The sequence below is a fragment of the Anopheles coustani genome, chromosome 3 (genome assembly GCF_943734705.1).
Source record: "Anopheles coustani chromosome 3, idAnoCousDA_361_x.2, whole genome shotgun sequence".
Taxonomy (NCBI): Eukaryota; Metazoa; Arthropoda; class Insecta; order Diptera; family Culicidae; genus Anopheles; species Anopheles coustani.
Genome location: NC_071288.1, coordinates 83,434,804 through 83,452,648, shown reverse-complemented (window position 1 = coordinate 83,452,648; position 17,845 = coordinate 83,434,804). Strand labels below are relative to the sequence as shown.

General features: G+C 41.8%; 1 protein-coding gene across 1 annotated transcript; it reads right to left on the bottom strand.

Moving 5' to 3' along the window:
* Positions 1-11,181: 11,181 nt before the first annotated feature.
* LOC131272376 (caspase-3-like) lies at positions 11,182-12,626 on the bottom strand. The gene is made up of 5 exons (XM_058274092.1): positions 12,257-12,626; positions 11,950-12,170; positions 11,608-11,880; positions 11,394-11,529; positions 11,182-11,326 (listed from the first exon to the last, which is right to left on the bottom strand). Exons 1-5 carry the CDS (start codon positions 12,568-12,570, stop codon positions 11,248-11,250), a joined length of 1,023 nt encoding a protein of 340 aa, XP_058130075.1. The 5' UTR covers positions 12,571-12,626; the 3' UTR covers positions 11,182-11,247.
* Between the last annotated feature and the right edge of the window lie 5,219 nt (positions 12,627-17,845).

Here is a 17,845-nt window from a genome sequence, read left to right as displayed (position 1 = left end):
TTGTCTCATATGTTCCTCACTGATTTCTCAATCGCTGAAACAACTTAAGTGTGTTCTAATCTTGTGGTTATATTATGCAAACCATACAAACTGAGATTAGCAAACTGCGTCGTATTCAAAAAGTCCCCATCCAAAGTGAGAACTTTAGTCTTTCCAACTTTTCTCATCAACTGAACACATCACATTTGCTTGGGTCCCGGATTTCTGCCTCGATACACCGGCATTGTAACTTCTCCACAAGAAAAAAAGAACATATTACCTGCTTCATTACAGCCGAGCACCATTTTCGCACCTTGATTTCGTTGCAAAACGCACGGGAAGCAATTTTCACGGCAGCAGTGAACGTGACGGGAAGGTAAAAGTTTCCTGTTTGCCTCCCTACAGGAGTCAGATGGCTTTGGTTTGCGTCCGTCGTTCAATCGTGAACAGAGTATCACTTGATTTCGACAGCACAAGTTTAGCCCCGTCGCCTTTTTCCTTTTCCCGCGCTAACCCATGTGAAAATATTGACCGTGGGCACCGTTTGGACCCGACCGTTGAGCAGGGCAAAACTTTTCATCCCGGGTTTATCACTTATTGGCAGCGGAGCAGAGGAATATACTGGTTTATTTTTCACGGGTTCCGAGTGGTTCCTTCACATAGTTTCTTTTTATTATTGTGCCTTACATCCGCCTTGGAATGTGTCTTGAACCAGAGCTGTCGTATGCTTGCTTTCCGCAATCCGCAAGTAAATCGATCGACAAACGACAGGCCACACTCCAACCCCTCATCTCTACACCACACACATTCTTGGCTGCCAGGTTTGGGGTCGGCGAGATTCCTCCGGCGCATAGCCGGAAGTGTTGAAATATTTTGCATTTTCTCCCCACCACATCCGTTCGGGGGAAGAATGTGAAAAATAAAATGCATTCCTTACATACTTTACGACACCGGAAAGGTGGTTGGATGTCTTGTTTGCTACAATCACAGATGGTTCGGTCCGATCGTCGCAGCAAGTATTGAAGCGCTTGTACCTAAATTCTGTAGATTGTAAATCAAGTTGTTGGGAAAGGTCCAAAGTATGTTGAAAAGGCCAGCAAAACATCGATTTTATTTAGTCTAAGATAATCTTTTCCCTACGAAAAATGACTCATTTGAAAGTTAAGACGAAGTATGGTTTACATTTTTGTGTCTTTAAGAAAATCAATCACATTCCAGCAACAGTTTCCTCAGTCAGTGTGAGAGGGTTTTATTCGTAAAATAATTTAAAGCAAAAGGATGAAACGGAACCAAGCAGAAAGCTGAAAACAATATTCTCCAACGACCGCAACATTTTCACACACCAAATTTTTACCGCATCAACGCAGCAGTATGGCATGTTTATTTACTCTCCATTTGTTTTTCCTCCGTTTGTGAGCAAATTTTAATTACAGGTATAGAAACAGAGCAACTCTTTCTGACTGGCAAAGTTTCTCAATTCCTTGCCGTTTGTTTTGTTTTGCAAAATAATTGAGTGAATTTTTCGCTGCTTCGTTTCATTTCGCTCCTACCCCTTCTCGAGACAACTTAAGCCACCGTGGAACCATTTCGCCGCGTAAACAATGTGGGATTTTTGCCATACCGGGGACCGGTTCCGGGCTCTCACCGGAGCTCGGTTAACCACCGGGTTCGGTTTGCTTCTGGCGGTGCCGCAGCGCAGGCAAAGGTAGTGGCGTACTTATTATGCAGCGTTTGTATGCACGCGGTTCGTGTTTTGAAACCGTGGAGTTTGTATTTGTGCGCGACGGGTATGCAAAACTGTGTCAGGGGGATGCAAATTTGCTACAAGAAAAACATAATTTCCCGGGGAGCCAAGCGCAAGGGGGTAGGAAGTTAGGGGGAAGAAAAACACGACGCAATGAAAAAGACTAACACCGACCAACGAAGAGTTACTAAGTTATTCGTTCGTTTGCGACGTTTGCCCGTCTGCCTTTGCCAATGCAATTCCATTTTCAATTCAGGTAATAGAAAAACCTGTGGCAGGAAATGGAACTAGCAAGGATGAGGGAAGGTGCAATTCCGGGACGGTGAGTGAAGGGTTGAGGTTTGAAAAACTGTACCACAACGACGAGAAAGCAATTCATGGGGGACAAAAGTGAGAAAAAAAGTACATAAACTCCGGAAACGAAGTTGTATTGACCATTTTTCATGCCACACTTCGAGCTGCGCTCCTTCCTGTCCTTGTGTCTGGCCCGCCGAGTCTAGTTGGTGGTCAGGTGATGCGAGTTTTGTTTCCGGCAGCTTCCACAGCTACCGCCTTGTGACGGTAACTGCAACTACGCCCGACGCTGCTGTATTTTGCTGTCACGCGCGACAGGAAATGGAATTGAATTTCAAGGTTGAAAGCGGAAGTGACGCACGGCGGCCAACTGGGACAGCGTTGAGATGGGTTTGTTTGAGGCTAGCGTCTGTGTGAGTGTTTGCTAGTATGCTTGGGAGCAAGTACTTGATACATTTTAAATAGAGCAATCATTTTGATTCACTTCAGCTAGGAAATGCAATGAACAAAAGATGTCCTAGAAACATTGTTTGACAAATTTAAATTCAAGTCACAAAATAACAAACTTATTAAAGAGTACAATGTAAAGGTTTTTAATTTAAACATTTTTCAACAAGCTAGTTCAGGAGAAAAAGGAATCAACTCAATATCACCTCTACCGGTCTGCCAAGAACGCCATTTTACTAGAATGGCATCGGAGATGGATGAAAAGATTGTTGATCCTTTTAAGTATGACAGCGCGCACCTTTTCAACCGTTTGCCTTCCTAGCTTTTGATAACTTAATTTAAGTTTCACGACTAGCCCGACGATATCGCCTCGGGCCGAAGGGAAGATAAAATTAAAATGATAAAACAAAAAAATCCTAACCTTAAATTTTGATCAAGTTTGTCAACACGGCTCACGCAGCACCTCAAGAGCATCCCCAAAGCGAATGCTCCGCTGCCGGATGGATCCGCATCCGTAATTAAGTTGAAATATTCATGAAGTACCGGGCGTCTCCATCGGGCAGCTCCACCGGGCGTCTCCATCGGCCCGGAAACAATGGGACGCTGGTTGCCGAGGAGCGCCGCTTCGGTTGTCGTTTGCAAAATTTATCGAAACACAATTTATGAACTCCAAGCAAGGGGTCGTATGTTAATTAAAGCAAATGTTTCCAACCGTGGATCCGACTTCCATCCCGCACTAAATGGCGAGTTGGTGGAAATGTTTCCAAACGTGTAGCATAAATCCGATCCGTTTGCCACAAAGACGATCGACCTTCGTAAACATTCGAGTATAATGATAAAAACAACATTAAACCGTTTGTCTGTTGGATGGCATTATGGTTCTGTATAAATGTTATTCGGGAGGAAAACGTGTCCCGTTTTACGACGATTAATTATGCTTTTAAATATTTCAAATTTCATTCATACCCGCTCGTGCACCGTGCTGATGGGGCAGAAACAAAATGAATGCTTTACCGTTCCATCCCTTGCCGACATTTTACAACGTTATCACCATTAACGATAATCAATCGGAATGCTTTCAACGCGACACATCGTCACGATTCGAGGACGGTTCAATGGACCGCTTCCGATGCATACGTGACGTCGATGCCGATATGAAGCAAGTTAATGGCTGTATTGTAACAAGCGCCAATGAGCCTCCAAGCTTCAAACCACACCGATTGAAAACCAGCGAATATCGCCTGTTGGCAGGAAATTGATAAAATACGCTTCCCGCCTATTACGCATCAGATTCTCGCGACGAAAACGAAACATGTGGAAAAAACCCTCCCCGAAGTTTTTAGCGACGATCGATCTGTAAAGAGTTCCATCTCTTCAAATGACACTAAAATAATAAAACTGCAAACAACCATTCACATATCTAGAAACATACAGGAGGGCACCTTATTGGAGCTAGTATTTGTAATCGATTCCGTATCGTAACGTGCTTCCGGGGTGGGTTTTCTTTCGGTGGAAGTCGATGAACGGGCGGTTTTGGCCGCCTTTCGATTTCGGACCGGCTCCGAACCGAAGTCACATCGCATCGTGTCCCTACGATCTCATAAATATAAATGAACAATTTAGAGCCACCTTTTCTTTCCCGAGCCCTCCGGAACGCTCCCTGGGCTGTGGAAACTGCGGGAAAAGCGTTCCGATTTGCCGCGCGCGCAGGATGCGCTTTCTCCCAGGCTTCCCTGCGAGGCTGTTTTTCCATGTTTTCCACCACGTGCCTCCACTGCCTCAAATGGAGGGGGCTTAGGGGGAACGAAAGGGGACGGTGCTGGCTTTAAATTACCATCATCAGCTATTTAATGCTTTCCAGCTGGAGTGCTATCCCGCTTGCGCCGCAGCGGAAGCCCGATTGTCGACACTTTTCCAGCAAGCGTGGCCAGCTCGAGACCGGGATGTCGCATTACTGCCTCGATGCCGCACAAACAACATATGGTCGGGAAAGTCATTCACTTCTTTGCGCACCATCCTTCCCGTTCTAACTTCAGCGCATTCCTCTTGTCCCCTTCTTTATGAAAACTTTGCAACGTTTACCGTACGTTCCGATTGAGGGAAAATATCGTCATTTGCTAGCACCAGCACAAAAACGCACACATACTCACACAGACACACACATACACGTAGCTACGGACAGTTTAAGCTCGGACTGAGGTCGCACTGAGCCCCGAAAATGTCATGGAATCGTTTAAGGACTTTTTTTTCAATATATGTAGGCCCTATCTTGTGACCTCACTCGTTATGGGACACTTCCAAACCATCACTCATGGCCGTGTGAGTGTTCCTGTGTGCGAGAGAGACCGTGTGTCCTAGTGAGACTGTGTTTATCTGTGTCGTTAGTGATAAGTGCGACGGTTATATATTCAACATTATTTTCCTTTTGCTTTTCTTCCAGATTTTGTTGGTGCAAGGGTCCTTGTTTTCTTTCGCCAGTTTTTTGTATTGTTGATTGTTGGTTATGACATAAACATAGCTCAAATTATTCTTCAAAACGCTCATTTCCTGTTTCTCCCGAAACATTCGAACCACCCGTGTTTGTAAGCTAAAACAATAAAATTCTCTGGAAAACGTGAAACACGTAATTTAGTTTCATTATTAATCATTTAGGAGGACTGATGAGGATTGTTATATTGTACGCTTGTTCTCTGTACGGGAACATGCCTTCTGATAGGTTTTGATGGTTTCACAAAACGGGTGCTAAGTGTTTAGTAATAATTACACTGTACAATCAGACAACCGAAGAAATGGAGCATTCCGTTGCATATAATTTCAACTATCCGAGGTCCTTCGTTTTCCAGCCGTTTTCTTTCAAAATCGTATAAGAGGAGCCATTACCGCTTTTAGAAAATAATGCTTGGCTTTCGTTTGTTTGGTATTGAGATTTTCTCCCTCACTTTGTGAAGTGGTTTTGTAACACCCTTTTTTTTTAGTAATGAAGCCTTTGACCGACATTTTATCAAATTATCTGTGAACTCTCCTTTTTGCTCAGTTTATTTCTGTGTAATTGAGAAAATTAGCTGTTTGTAGTTCGAGATAGGGATCTGTTTGATGTACTGTGGAAAATTGTGAAAATTGAAAAGTGCTGAAGAAATCAGTTTTTGTCCCTTCACTTTGAAATATAATTATCTTTATATTCGACCATAAATATGTATAGATTACAAAATGTTTATAAAATTGTTTCTCGATGCCTGTAAATCATAAATAAATGGTTCATTTGATTTTTTAGTGATAATATCTGTTTTAGCAGTGGTTTTCATGTAGAGGAACGATTTAATTTTAACTTAAAAATAGTTAGCAAACCGACGCGATAGAATCTCCCCAATAAGCGCAACAACGCTGTACTTTTATGGCTGTGGAATAGCTTTGAAGCATGCGTTAACTACCGAATAAAAGTCAATGAAAAAAAATTGTACAACCAACACCACCTATCTTCCTCGGTACAACTTTCCCATTCAACTAACAACCGCAAACCCATGTACCTGTGTCGGGGTTCGTGCCAAAGGATAATCGGGCGCCATTTTGACTTTTATAAATCATAAAAGTGAAAAACTTTACCGGCGTTAACCTTGCCCCCCTAGCACTACCATCCATCGGCTCCACAGAGAGTATGAAAACTTGTGATAATGACTTTCGCCGGTACGAACCGTTGCGCTCGATTAAGGCTCACGATCTGTGCACTCTCTTGTAGTGTTGCTGGGAAAGTTAGTTTTCGCCAGTTTTGGGCAGAACTTTTGGGTCACTCGTGCGCTAGAGTTAATAGTTTGAGAGAGATGTAGAAAGAGAGAAAATGTGATTTTTGCAAGCTTGGCTAAGTCAGATACGCAGTAGTAGTGCACAAAACTATTTTGAGGGACCATAAATTTACTTAAGGAGTTTAGATATTACTGTTAGAAATAGAAATTTGTAAAACTATTATATTAATTTCGATTAAACTTTTTTAATCTACATGCACATTTTAAATCAAATATTTTAAATTGCTTTATCAAGCAATTCACTTCTCAAACTCAATGTTATAAAATTGACTGAGCTCGAGTTGATGAGAATTTCTCTGCTCGGTGTCAAAGTTTCAGAACTGCTTTTTTAACAATTTGCAGAAAAGTCCCTGCATGCAGCATGGTATTCGGATTTTAATTGAATACAAATGAAAACCTCTAGCTTGGATGTTGTCATTCGTCGTGTTTTGTCCTCTTCATGCACGAAACAAGATGTTGGCAAGGAACCGCAACGGATTCTAAATGAGCAATCCGCTTTGGAATTTTTCATTTCCGGAAAGGTTCCATTTTTTTTTGGTTGTGCTTTATACTGCTTCTCTCGTTTTTCGTCCATTTTTCCTAACCAACCGTCCAATTCAACAGAGAACGAAGGGAACTTTGTTTTTTCAATTCGAGCCGCACTGCAATCAAGTGGTTTTGTTTCTGTACGGTTTGTGAAAAATTGAGAGCCAAAGTGGAAGACAAACTATTTCAATTTTCTCTGGGACAAACCAGGAAGTTCTGTTTGTTTGTATTCGTGTGCCGATGTGTGCGGGCGCGTGTGTGCTGCTGAGGGTAGAAAATAGCAACAGTAGCATACCCAGCCGACCAATCTTTCGCATCGTTCGACTATATCCAATATCAATAAAACCGAGCTCGCATTGGCCCCACTCAAGCGGTTCCACCTGAAGGATAGCTGCAGTTAGCAACGGTATAGCAATCCGGACAACCTGAGGACACATGCTTGTCCTCTCCCTCGAGCTCTCGCTTCTAGCACCTATCCCTGAGCTTTGCCTGCTGTGTCGTAGCATACCTTTCCTTACAATAAACAAAGCCACAATCAAACAGACAAAAATAAACAGCACATATCTGCGCCGTAGTGATACCGTCCGTGAATTCTCGGTCCTTATGAGCTACCGGAATAGCCATGCACTTCGTTTTTCTTACGCCTGGGGTACAACTCAACGTGCTGGAAGCATAAGGGAAAATTCTTCAATGAAAATTGTGAATCAAAGGCTTCTGTTTCAATTTTCAATCCAGTTGAAGGGGAGTGATCCAACCAAGATACTGTAACTCATGCCGGTGGGCTCAAATAAACATTACTCATCTCGTGCAATATGCAATCGGGGGGGTAAATACGTACGAAAACATTGAGTTATATCATTGAGGAGGCTATGTGGGATGATATTCCAATAAAGGCTTTCTATTAAATCATTTTAAGATTAAAACCAGGATGGAAAGTTATTTCCAATCTTGTGTCTACAGTATGAGGTAGGAGGACTAAAATTAGCTATATGGTTCAAAATAAGTTTTTCGTTTAAATTAAATTCATAAGTAAATCCTAAATCCCTAAAGACAATATTTTCAATTTTTCATATTTACATTCAAATTCAATCTTGGCCAGTTTGTTCAAATCTTCTCCAGTATCTGTATACTTGACTATATCTTATTTATAACTATAGCTCACAATTGCTCAAACTTCAAATTTTGTTAAACAAGCAAGCGAAACTTTCCTGCTTTTAAAAATGTTGTGATTTAAAACAGCTTTTTTGAATATTCCAAATTATTTCTGGCATTTAAAAGGAAAGATTGCTTAAGTTTTAATGAAACCTTAATAGTGATCTCAGAAGCGGTTTTTGACTTTCCCTTCGTGCGCAGATGGATGCCAAGCAAGTGCAAATTTTTTATAACAGTCAACAAAGTTTCTAACTTTAATAAAGCTTCATTTGCACAAATGAAACACTCCTTCACCTGACGATCTGCCAATGGATTCATCGTTGTGCTCAGCAGCATCCCTCGTACAAGCACGCATACACATACAAACACCCTAGTAGTGAAGGTGCAGTGACAACGCACTAGAAAACTTTGCTAATCAAGTGAAAATGTTGTTCGAAAAGTTTATCTACTCACACTACTATTGGTTTCCTCGGTTCCAAGCCAGTGTGACATGGTCTGCTGCCAAAAAATTTAACAAAGATTTTACTCATTTCACAAGCTAGCTTGCACGTTTTCGCTTGAATGTTTACGGTTGAACAACCACTATAAAGTCTGCTGGCATTGTGTAGAGTAAATCAGGCAATCTTTACACTTGTTTCCGGACACGAGTTGATGGATGTTACACATACATGATTACTCTTTGTTACAGCTACCAGCACTTGCCTTATTTTGTGTTATGAGAAAGCGAAACAATCTTTAAGCGTGTTAGATTTTTTTGTATTTTCTGTAGTTACTATATTAATGAATACATTCTATAGCATTGAGTAAAAATGGATCATCATTCTAAATGCGTACAGTTCACTAAAACGCACAAGTGTTACGTTCGTAATCAGATTTCCTGCAGTTTATCGTTAACACTACTATGATAATACTCTTAAGTAGATTGTCATTGTTCTGTTCTACCATCCCATGATTTTCCTGTATAAGAGAGTTGAGTTCAATTGTCCTTCTATCGTTTTGCTCCGTAATCAGAAGGACAACTTTTGCACAAATGATAAACCTTACCATTTCCATTCCGGAAGTCAAACGAGTCGAGCGGAAAAACAGTGGCTACCAGAGCTACAGAGTTCTACCCATGATCACGAATCTACCCACCATTGCGGAGGGCTACAGTTCATGGCGAGTTATCCAACAGCACATCAAAGATTTCCTGCTGGCTGCAATGGGTCTTAACACCAGTCTAATGAGTCGGGGCAGGGAGTGTGAGATAGATACGTACCACACCATCTTTTGTTTAACATTACAAATTGAGAACAAAGCTTAAAAGAGCATTGGGTTTTCTGCCTTAATTAGCTTAAATACTTGACTAGTTTCGTAAAACATTTCTTAAAGCAGGCTTATCGTTTTTCTCAGTTGTAGGTTGAGTCAATGCTGGAGAAAGCTGACAGATTTACCGTCCTATTTATAGTTCTACTTGCACAATGAAAGAATCAAAATAAATCATTTGTTATTGTTTGCCCTAAAGAATGGGAGAAACATGTGCAGAATTGTGTATTACTTTGAAAGGAGAAAGGAAACAGCACCATTCAGGCTGGACCAGTTCTCCAAGTCCTTTCCGTGGCGCATTGCTTCGGTTCCCGCGTTAAAGGCTCTTCGTTTGCTCATTGCTATTCCCAACGGGTGCACAAATCTCGCGCGCCGGATTTTCCCTCGGCAATGGTTTTCCGAAGCCAGAACGCGTGGACTTAAAAGGAAGGCTTGGAAAAGTCGCCTGTTGCAAAACGAGTTCCGGCTGCCGGTTGGAAGAACCTCTTACCAGCACGAGCACCGTCGGTCTGCATTTCAACTGGCAACGGGCACTTTTTTAATTATGTGTTCCAAACAACGAACCCTTGGGGTTTGGCATTTGACCCGTATTAAACCGCGCGTCTCTAAAGTGCACTGTAGGAAAATTCTCCAGGGGTGAAGTGAGTTGTTTTCTTGTCCGGTTTTATTTCTCAATGACCTCGGAAGTAAATCCCAGGCACCGATGGAAGCACTTTACAAGCAGCAATGTTTATGTTCGCCACAACAGTAAACGAACTTTTCTCGAATGCCAAATGAGGAGATTTGTTCACGTTATACTGGATCCTGCAGTCACACTGCAATGTGCAATGAACTTTTTGAGCCATAACATTCTTTGAACAAGAGCACAAACAAGATAAAATGCAGGCACTTGCAATCACCCTTCCATGGCTTAAGATTTTTCGAAATAAGAACGGAATAGGATAAGATACAAGAATTTCTAAAAGTGGTTCATGTTATGCCTGCTGCCGCTCATCCCATGCCTTTTTGAGATGCCTTTCGAAAGGATTTCCGAATGGATTAATTTTGATAAACTTAAAGGATTTCCCACCTCTTTCCTTCTCCCACTTCCATAGTTGCTCTTCATTTCAGTATAAAACATTTTTTATTCGCTAGCTTCCATCTTTGCTCCGGGGCTAATGAAATGGAAGTCTTTTCCGGAAGCCCCGTCCCTCGTGGGAGACGAATGGGAAGCGATTTTCATTAAACAAATCGATGAACAGAGCTATTCACTTTTGAATTTTCACCCCCCTCCCTGATCTACCGTTTTGCCTGCTCGCACCGTGCCAAGGTTTGCAGCGCAGACAAAAAAGGCCGGATCGGATTTATTATCTTTCTTTGATGAGATTCTTCGGATGATTGGAATTTCAGTGCTGGACTTTATTAAAACGAGCCAGGCCGACGTGTTTCTCTGCGAGCACAAATATTATGAGCTTCTCTTCTCTTAAACAAACACACACTTACAAGCTTTAATAAAAACTTGTCCAAACAATGCTTTCGAGGATTGCATTTTTGAAGTATTTGAATGAAATCACCGTTAACCTAAGTTTTATACAATTATTACACATAAAAATAGTAATACATTATTTGAAAAGAAGGATTTCAATTTGTATGCACTATTCATACCCTCATGAATGAAATGCTGTTTTTATAAAACCTATTGAAAAATTATACCTGTTATGGTTTTACAATTTTGGCCACATTCTAATTTCACATTTTAATGTCATATTAGGCCTCTACTTTGAACGAAGACTAGCGAAGCTTTGAATTATCTTGCTGAGACTACCGATAAGATATGTCTTGATTTTATAGATTAACTAAACAAAAGTGTGTGGAGCTGAATTTACGAGAGCGCCTAGATAAAAAAAAACCAATGCCCATTACTAAACATTTGTCTCTTATTAATGCTTGTCGTTGGCGTTGGTAATCGGGAATTGTGTAATCGGATGTATTACGGGCTATTAGATTACATAGTTCATACATCTATTACGAACGAGATTTCCTCAAGTCACCAAGTATTAGCCGTTTTTGTAGTGTTGTGAACATTGTCGGCGTTTGGGTGATTCTAAAAGTAAATAAATGTGTTATTATCTTAAATACGTGAACACGTAGATGAAATATTAACAACAAACCTGTTTTTTGTAAAATCATTATTCAGGCGCATATTGATCTCATGTATGTCAAGAGTTCGGTCACATGATTTTAGCAGTGAAAGAAAATGTTGCATAAAGAAGGTTCCGGTCTTCTCATTACGGTACGAAACGGTGCCTGTAATTATAAAGAAGTTATTAGGTTAAGAACAATTTCTTGCCCCAAGCAAAGCCTACAACGGCCGTCCATTTTTACCTTCATATGTACTTTGGAAAGTCACAATGTCCTTTTTGTCGCTTATAATTTTTCTAGTTGAGTCAGTTTGAATCTCGGCGCCCCCTCGACATGCTTGTATTACAAATATCTTGGGCTTTCCCTTGAGTGTTGCATTCATCGTACATTTTTCCACGACATCGTTGTGGAAAGAGTACATATCTCCATCGTAAGCCATGATGGTGTCGTGTGTATATCCGTGACTCATGATAAACACAATTAAGCAGCTATTCTTGCTAAAATCTTTGGTACTAACTGTTTCCAGAGGAAGGGAAATGTTAAACATTGAAAATTCATGGACAATCAGGTGTTGAAGTTGCTTACCTCCATCCATTGCTTGTCGTACCGATAGCAATGATAAGTTGGAATGGATTTTCAAAGCATCCGTACGGAAGTCGGATAATACTTTTTCGATTTGCTCCATATCTTTCATGCTCCCGGAGCGGTTATGATCTTTGTTTTTGAACTTATAATGATGCAATACTAGTACATACGCTTTCTTCGACAGGTCATACTTTTCACTCGACGACGAACTGCTGATTTCACTACGGGACGAAATTGATAAAGAAAACAATATTTTTTATTCTCGTAACTTTCCTTTGTTTAACCAGTGTTGTTGTATGACTCATACCCTGCCGGAGGTGAGGCTTCGATCTGTAATGCAACGTTCGGTTTTAACGACGGCCTTCTATAAACGGGGGAATAACGAGGTGATCCAGTCAAAGGTCCTGACGAAACCATCGATGTGGACGTGCGCATAGACCGCTGAACTTGCGTTTGTTCTCGATGCACTTGGAACGTTCTTGTGGTACTGGCAAAGCTTGATACCGGCTGGGTGGCGTATTTTTGATATGGTACAGCATCACGGGCCGGATCGAATCGTGAAACTGCACTGGAGCGCGATGACTCACTTTTCTGCTTAGTTTTAGAAAACATTGAACCCATTTTTGTAAGAAACGCTCTTTACTCTTTTCGTCTGGACGATAAACTTGACAGTTCGCGATACACTGCTGAATTGTATGTGCCAGCTTCGATGTAGTAGAGGAAAGGTTGACGTTTCACGGAGCAGATAAGCGCGTCTGATAAGATAGCGTTGGTTCGATTGCTGCACCTGGTTATCAAATGCCAACATTGATTCAACTGGTTTGAAATTCGTTATAAGTGCCTAATGGGTTGTTTCTGTAAAAACGCGACTGTTCCAGAAACATAAAATAAACCGGTAAAAAAATTTAAAAAATACGTTGATTTTTTAGGTCTGACATTTTATATGTACTGTTTTGATTTGGAGTTAAGCCAGCGATTGAAATATACTTGGTTAGATGGGTTTTAGCATGATATTTTCAATATCAAATTGAACAATAAATATATCAAACAGAGTTTGAAACAATAGGCTGACATTTACTTTCTTTAAACTTAAAAGCGGTTCGTGCCATTCGTGTTACCACTCCTGCAACGTTTGCTAAACTATAATGATAGGTTTGTGTATATTTCATATGTTAGGATTTATAAACACTTACGGACGAAAACTATTTAAGGTACAATCCAGAATGATAAGTAACCAACTCTTTCAACCTTAGTCCACACCTGAATCCTCTAGATGTGCTTTCCCCTCTGCAAAATGTATCATTAGGAAATGTTTCGAAACATTGAAAAACAAACAAGGATTGTTTAGTTCTAAATTGAACGGTTTGTGTTTTAATATAAATTTCGTTGAGGGATGCATTTGAAGAAAATGATGTTCAAACTGTAAAAGAAGCAATTGATTGCAGTAAAGAAATAGCAATCGGTTTCGAACATTTCTTGTTTGAAGTTGTTTTTGCTAAGTAGAACCTCCTTGAAATGGACAAAATGGTGGTGTTGATAATCACGTTTTTCACACAGGGAACAAGCCTTTGAAATCGAATAGATTTTTTCCAGTTGCTGTTTTCGCTTTTCAATGTGCTTTTCAATTTAATGGCATATTCAATTTGCTTTGATTACTATATTATTTTTTTGCGGGGTTATTCAAAGTTTTTGATCGAAATCACATACAGATAAAAATATACCGGTATGAACCTTTCGAACGGGTTTCTACACTTCTCAGGTTTATTTTTATGAAATGATTTTATTTCAAGAACAAAACTTGTTAAGTAATTTATAACAAAAAAAATTATAAATGGATTTTGAATACATGTAGAAAGAGAAATTTTACTCTTGTACTCGCTTAAATGAAGATTTCATGAGGATTTCTTATAAATTTAACTGTCAGAGCAGCTACTGATTGTTCATTCACTAACAAAAACATCTATTAAACTTAAGTTCGTATTCGTTCGTGACTGTTTTGTTGTTTTAGTTATTTAGCTTAAGCGGATAAGTGTTTGAAACATTTTTTACCGTAAACTTGAGCTGAACTTAATTTCTCTACGATGCTTACGTATAGCAACCTTCAATGCAGCTCGTTTTCAAAAATCTTCTCGCCCAGGTTTTTGTGGGAAAAATCTGACAAGCGTCAATACACGTTTAACCATGGCGGGAAGAAAAATCTATCGAAGCGAACACAACAGCCACACCTGAAGCAGAGATGAAAGTTTCACATTTTGTCAGCAACCGAATGATGCTGGGTGGGGTTCCGGTTGCGGTCGGTGTAGGGAAAGTGGAGCGAAAGAAAAGCGAATCAAAGTCTTCCCCGATAAAGAAACCCACGTGTGTGGGCCGGGCGTTCACGGGAGAGTAGTTCCAGCGCCGTTTCCGGCTGGCAGTTCGCTGTAATGTGTTCCTTTTTATGCCACTTCAAGATGTCTCGATTGAAATACGGCATCGGATCGTACCGCAGCATATCTGCAGTGTCGTGCTCGAGCACTCGGGATTGCGCCGCTGGGAGAAGGCCGGAATGTCCCGGATCCTGCATCCCGACGTTCCGGACTCCCGGACTGCGAACCGGAACACCAAACGACCGACCGACCGACCGACCGGTACGGCAGGTGTGAATCAATCTTTGCAGCGCACAATTTATATGTCCCCATTGCTCCATCGGTTGCGCCATCCGCGCACTTCGACGAATCCGGCTGATGGATTCTGGAGATTTTTATGGCTTCGGAATTAGACGACACACCGTGTTGGGGAGTGAAAATTCGTTCCATTTTCCTTGCGAGCTGGTTTTACTCAGCGCCACCGACGAAGCTCATAAAATGAAGAAAAATTCGTTCTTCAATGAATCACCCGCCTCGAGCTTTGAGGGCTCGTGGCGCAGGGATAACGACACCGCCGCTTCGGGCCGTCTTTGTCAGTGTCGCAATGGAACGGAAAGCAAAAAAAGCGCTATTTGTTGGGCAAGCTTCCTTCTAATGTCGTGGCATGGAAGTAATTTCTAACGTAACCTTTTCAAGAAATCATGCAACGTCATAAATCTCCTTTTTGTGTGGTTCAAGTGTAATATTTAAGCAAGTAGCTGACTTAATCTCTTTGAGTTGATTGTTTTTCAGTAGTTATGGCTATCTTTCAACGCAGTCCCGACTGCCAGCAATCAGCCGATATTTGAAAACATCTTTTGATTGCTTTCTGAAGATTATTTGAATATTTTTCTCGGAGAGGGGTTTGTTTCATTTCATTTAGTGGTACATATGGTAATGTTTCTAAATCCGATATTACCGTAATGCACGGTACGCCTGACACGTAAACATCGATTCGGTCCATCGGTTTGCCATCGAATCGTTCCCCAGCCAAACGGTTGCTACTTTTGTCGCAATCCAATCAAAGGCAGTCGCAGAAAGTGGCTAGTGTTTGCCTCGCCATCAAACAGAATCGGTAGCCGAAATGGTTCGTCGAAACCTCGTATCTTCCAATTCCGGTGACTCACGTTCGGGTGCTTGAATAACGCCGAAATTGGCGAGTCCCAATAGACGCCCATCATCAATACGCCGGGTTGGCATTGTACGGGACCTGTCCTGGACCTAGCTGACGTGGTAATTACAGTCAGATTTGGCAAATCCCTTCATTTCGTCCCGGGGAATGTCGCCGGGAAAGCCGACGGGAATGGCTACCGACCCCAGGCCGCCAGCTGGCTGACATATGTAAGCCGTACAGTAATTCCGCTTGATTCCAATTTTGACTTTACGATCGGGAGGGGGGAGGGGGGGAGGAGGGTTTGCCGGGTACGAAGGGTTTGATAGCAATGTTGATAGCATCTAATGTGTTTGTGTGCCTGAACGTCGTCCGCCCCAAGCCCAAAGGACAACCCTCCCGGGACATTATCTTATTGTGCCCTGTCCACCTCGAAGGATGCGTCTTCCGGCTGTGAGCTTCCCAAGAACGCTCCCGGTATCCGGTGTTGTCAAACGTGTTTCTCGACGTGTAGTAGGCTTTGTCGTACCGTTCAGCCTTCCACCCTATCACGCATCCCCGTTCTTCAAAGGTCACCGAAAAATCGGTGCCTCGAACGAAAAGGAAACGGCAACCCGGAGCGTCGGCCAATGGGAGCGTCTTGGCGAAAGGGCAATTTCCAGGGCCGAGAAAAACCCACAAGCCCTCGGCCGGGAGATAAAATTATCACTTTATTGTTGTTTGATGATGTTTTTTCGGAGCCCCTAGTGGGCCCCGGTCGGGTGTTTCAAGCGCTGCCGCACCGTACCGGGAAGTCAATTTCATGGCTAAGACATTTGTCGGCGCCCCGAAGATTGGTCCGGCCTAGGAATGCTGCTAACCCGGTACGCGGGCGAAGGACGAAAGTTTTCCGGCAAACAGACACAATGGTGCATTAAGAACAAGGGTGCAAACAGCTCTCGACATGCTTGTTACGGATGGTAATTGATCATTACCATAAATTTTGGCACCATCTTCGCCTGATCGCAGGCCGTGTCCCGCTCTGACTCTCTTTCGCCGGACGACACCGGAAGTCCGTTCCAGAGGTTGACCTTTCGAGCCGGGGCTACGATGACGTCTTTTCCACCCCCGGAACGGATGTTCTGGCTCCTTTCAAAACCATCCATCCGGTGTGTGTCACTTCGATTTGCAATTTTCGACTCGATTCCATCACAGCACAAATGGAAATATTGGTCGCTCCGAAGCGACCGGAGTTGTCTTTCTTTCCTGGTGGTTCCTGAAATTTAATTTCCGGTGTTACAAATCAAACCCAAAGCGATTTTAACTTTCTCGTTCCGCTGTCGAGGTGGATGGCGAGTGTCAACAGAGGCGTCGGTATGCGTCTGTTCGATTTTCCCTGACCTACTTCTCTGCACATGTCCGAACCGGGTTGTGTTGTGTTCAAAGTAGGAGGGGTTTTGGGCAATATTTAACCGAACATTACTTGTTTTCCTTTAGTTTTTAAACGATAAAGCTAATATTTTTAACACCTAACAGCTGCTTCTTGTTTATGTGATGAGCAATCCAGTTGAATCGCGTTCCGGTGTTAAATTTATACAGCGTTCTGTAAGAATCGAGAATAAACAGTCTGGACGTTTCAGACTTTTCCATGTATACATATTCCAGAAACATCTATCGACTTAAAGTACTATTTTTCACCTTTTGTTTTTGTAAATACTAGTTTTTAGCTGACATTTTGAACATCAAGAACCCTACTGAAATCACTTTCGAAATTCTTTGTATTAGTTTATTCAAATCTTTCTGATAGTTCAACGATCTATTATTGTATAAATGTTGTTGTAAATCGGTGAGCGGAGGTGGAATTATTTTTTACACATATTTGAATAACGTCAAATAAATCAAACAACATTTCGGAGCCAGATTTACCCACCCGATCGGTCGGTGAAGGATGCACTCCCTGTTCACAACTACCTTTCCTTGCGTTTCGTTATGGAGCGAATTTTGACCGTACATTCATAAATATTTCACAATTTTCCAAAGGGCACACCCGCGGAAGCTGGCCCCGGTTGGCGGCATCCATGAACCCAACGTTCGTGCACGCAGCGTGTGCCGAAAATCGTTTGTTCTTGCCAACTGTTTCGGGATGGGGAGAAATTATTCATTCAATTTATGGTTTTTATTCATGAATTATCGAGTTACAGAATGCCACCCACCGATGACCTCCGGTCAGTGTATGGCACCCATAAATCTATTTTTTCTCTCCATTTTACTCCGTCGGTTCCCGTTGCTTTGTTGGAAATTTCCCTAAATGTTTTTATTCCTCGATTTGAATTTATTTATTTCGATTTATTTCGTGCAGTAATGCAATCGTTTCGTTTGTTTGGGATGCATTTCCTTTTGGATATGCATTTCCGATTGACGC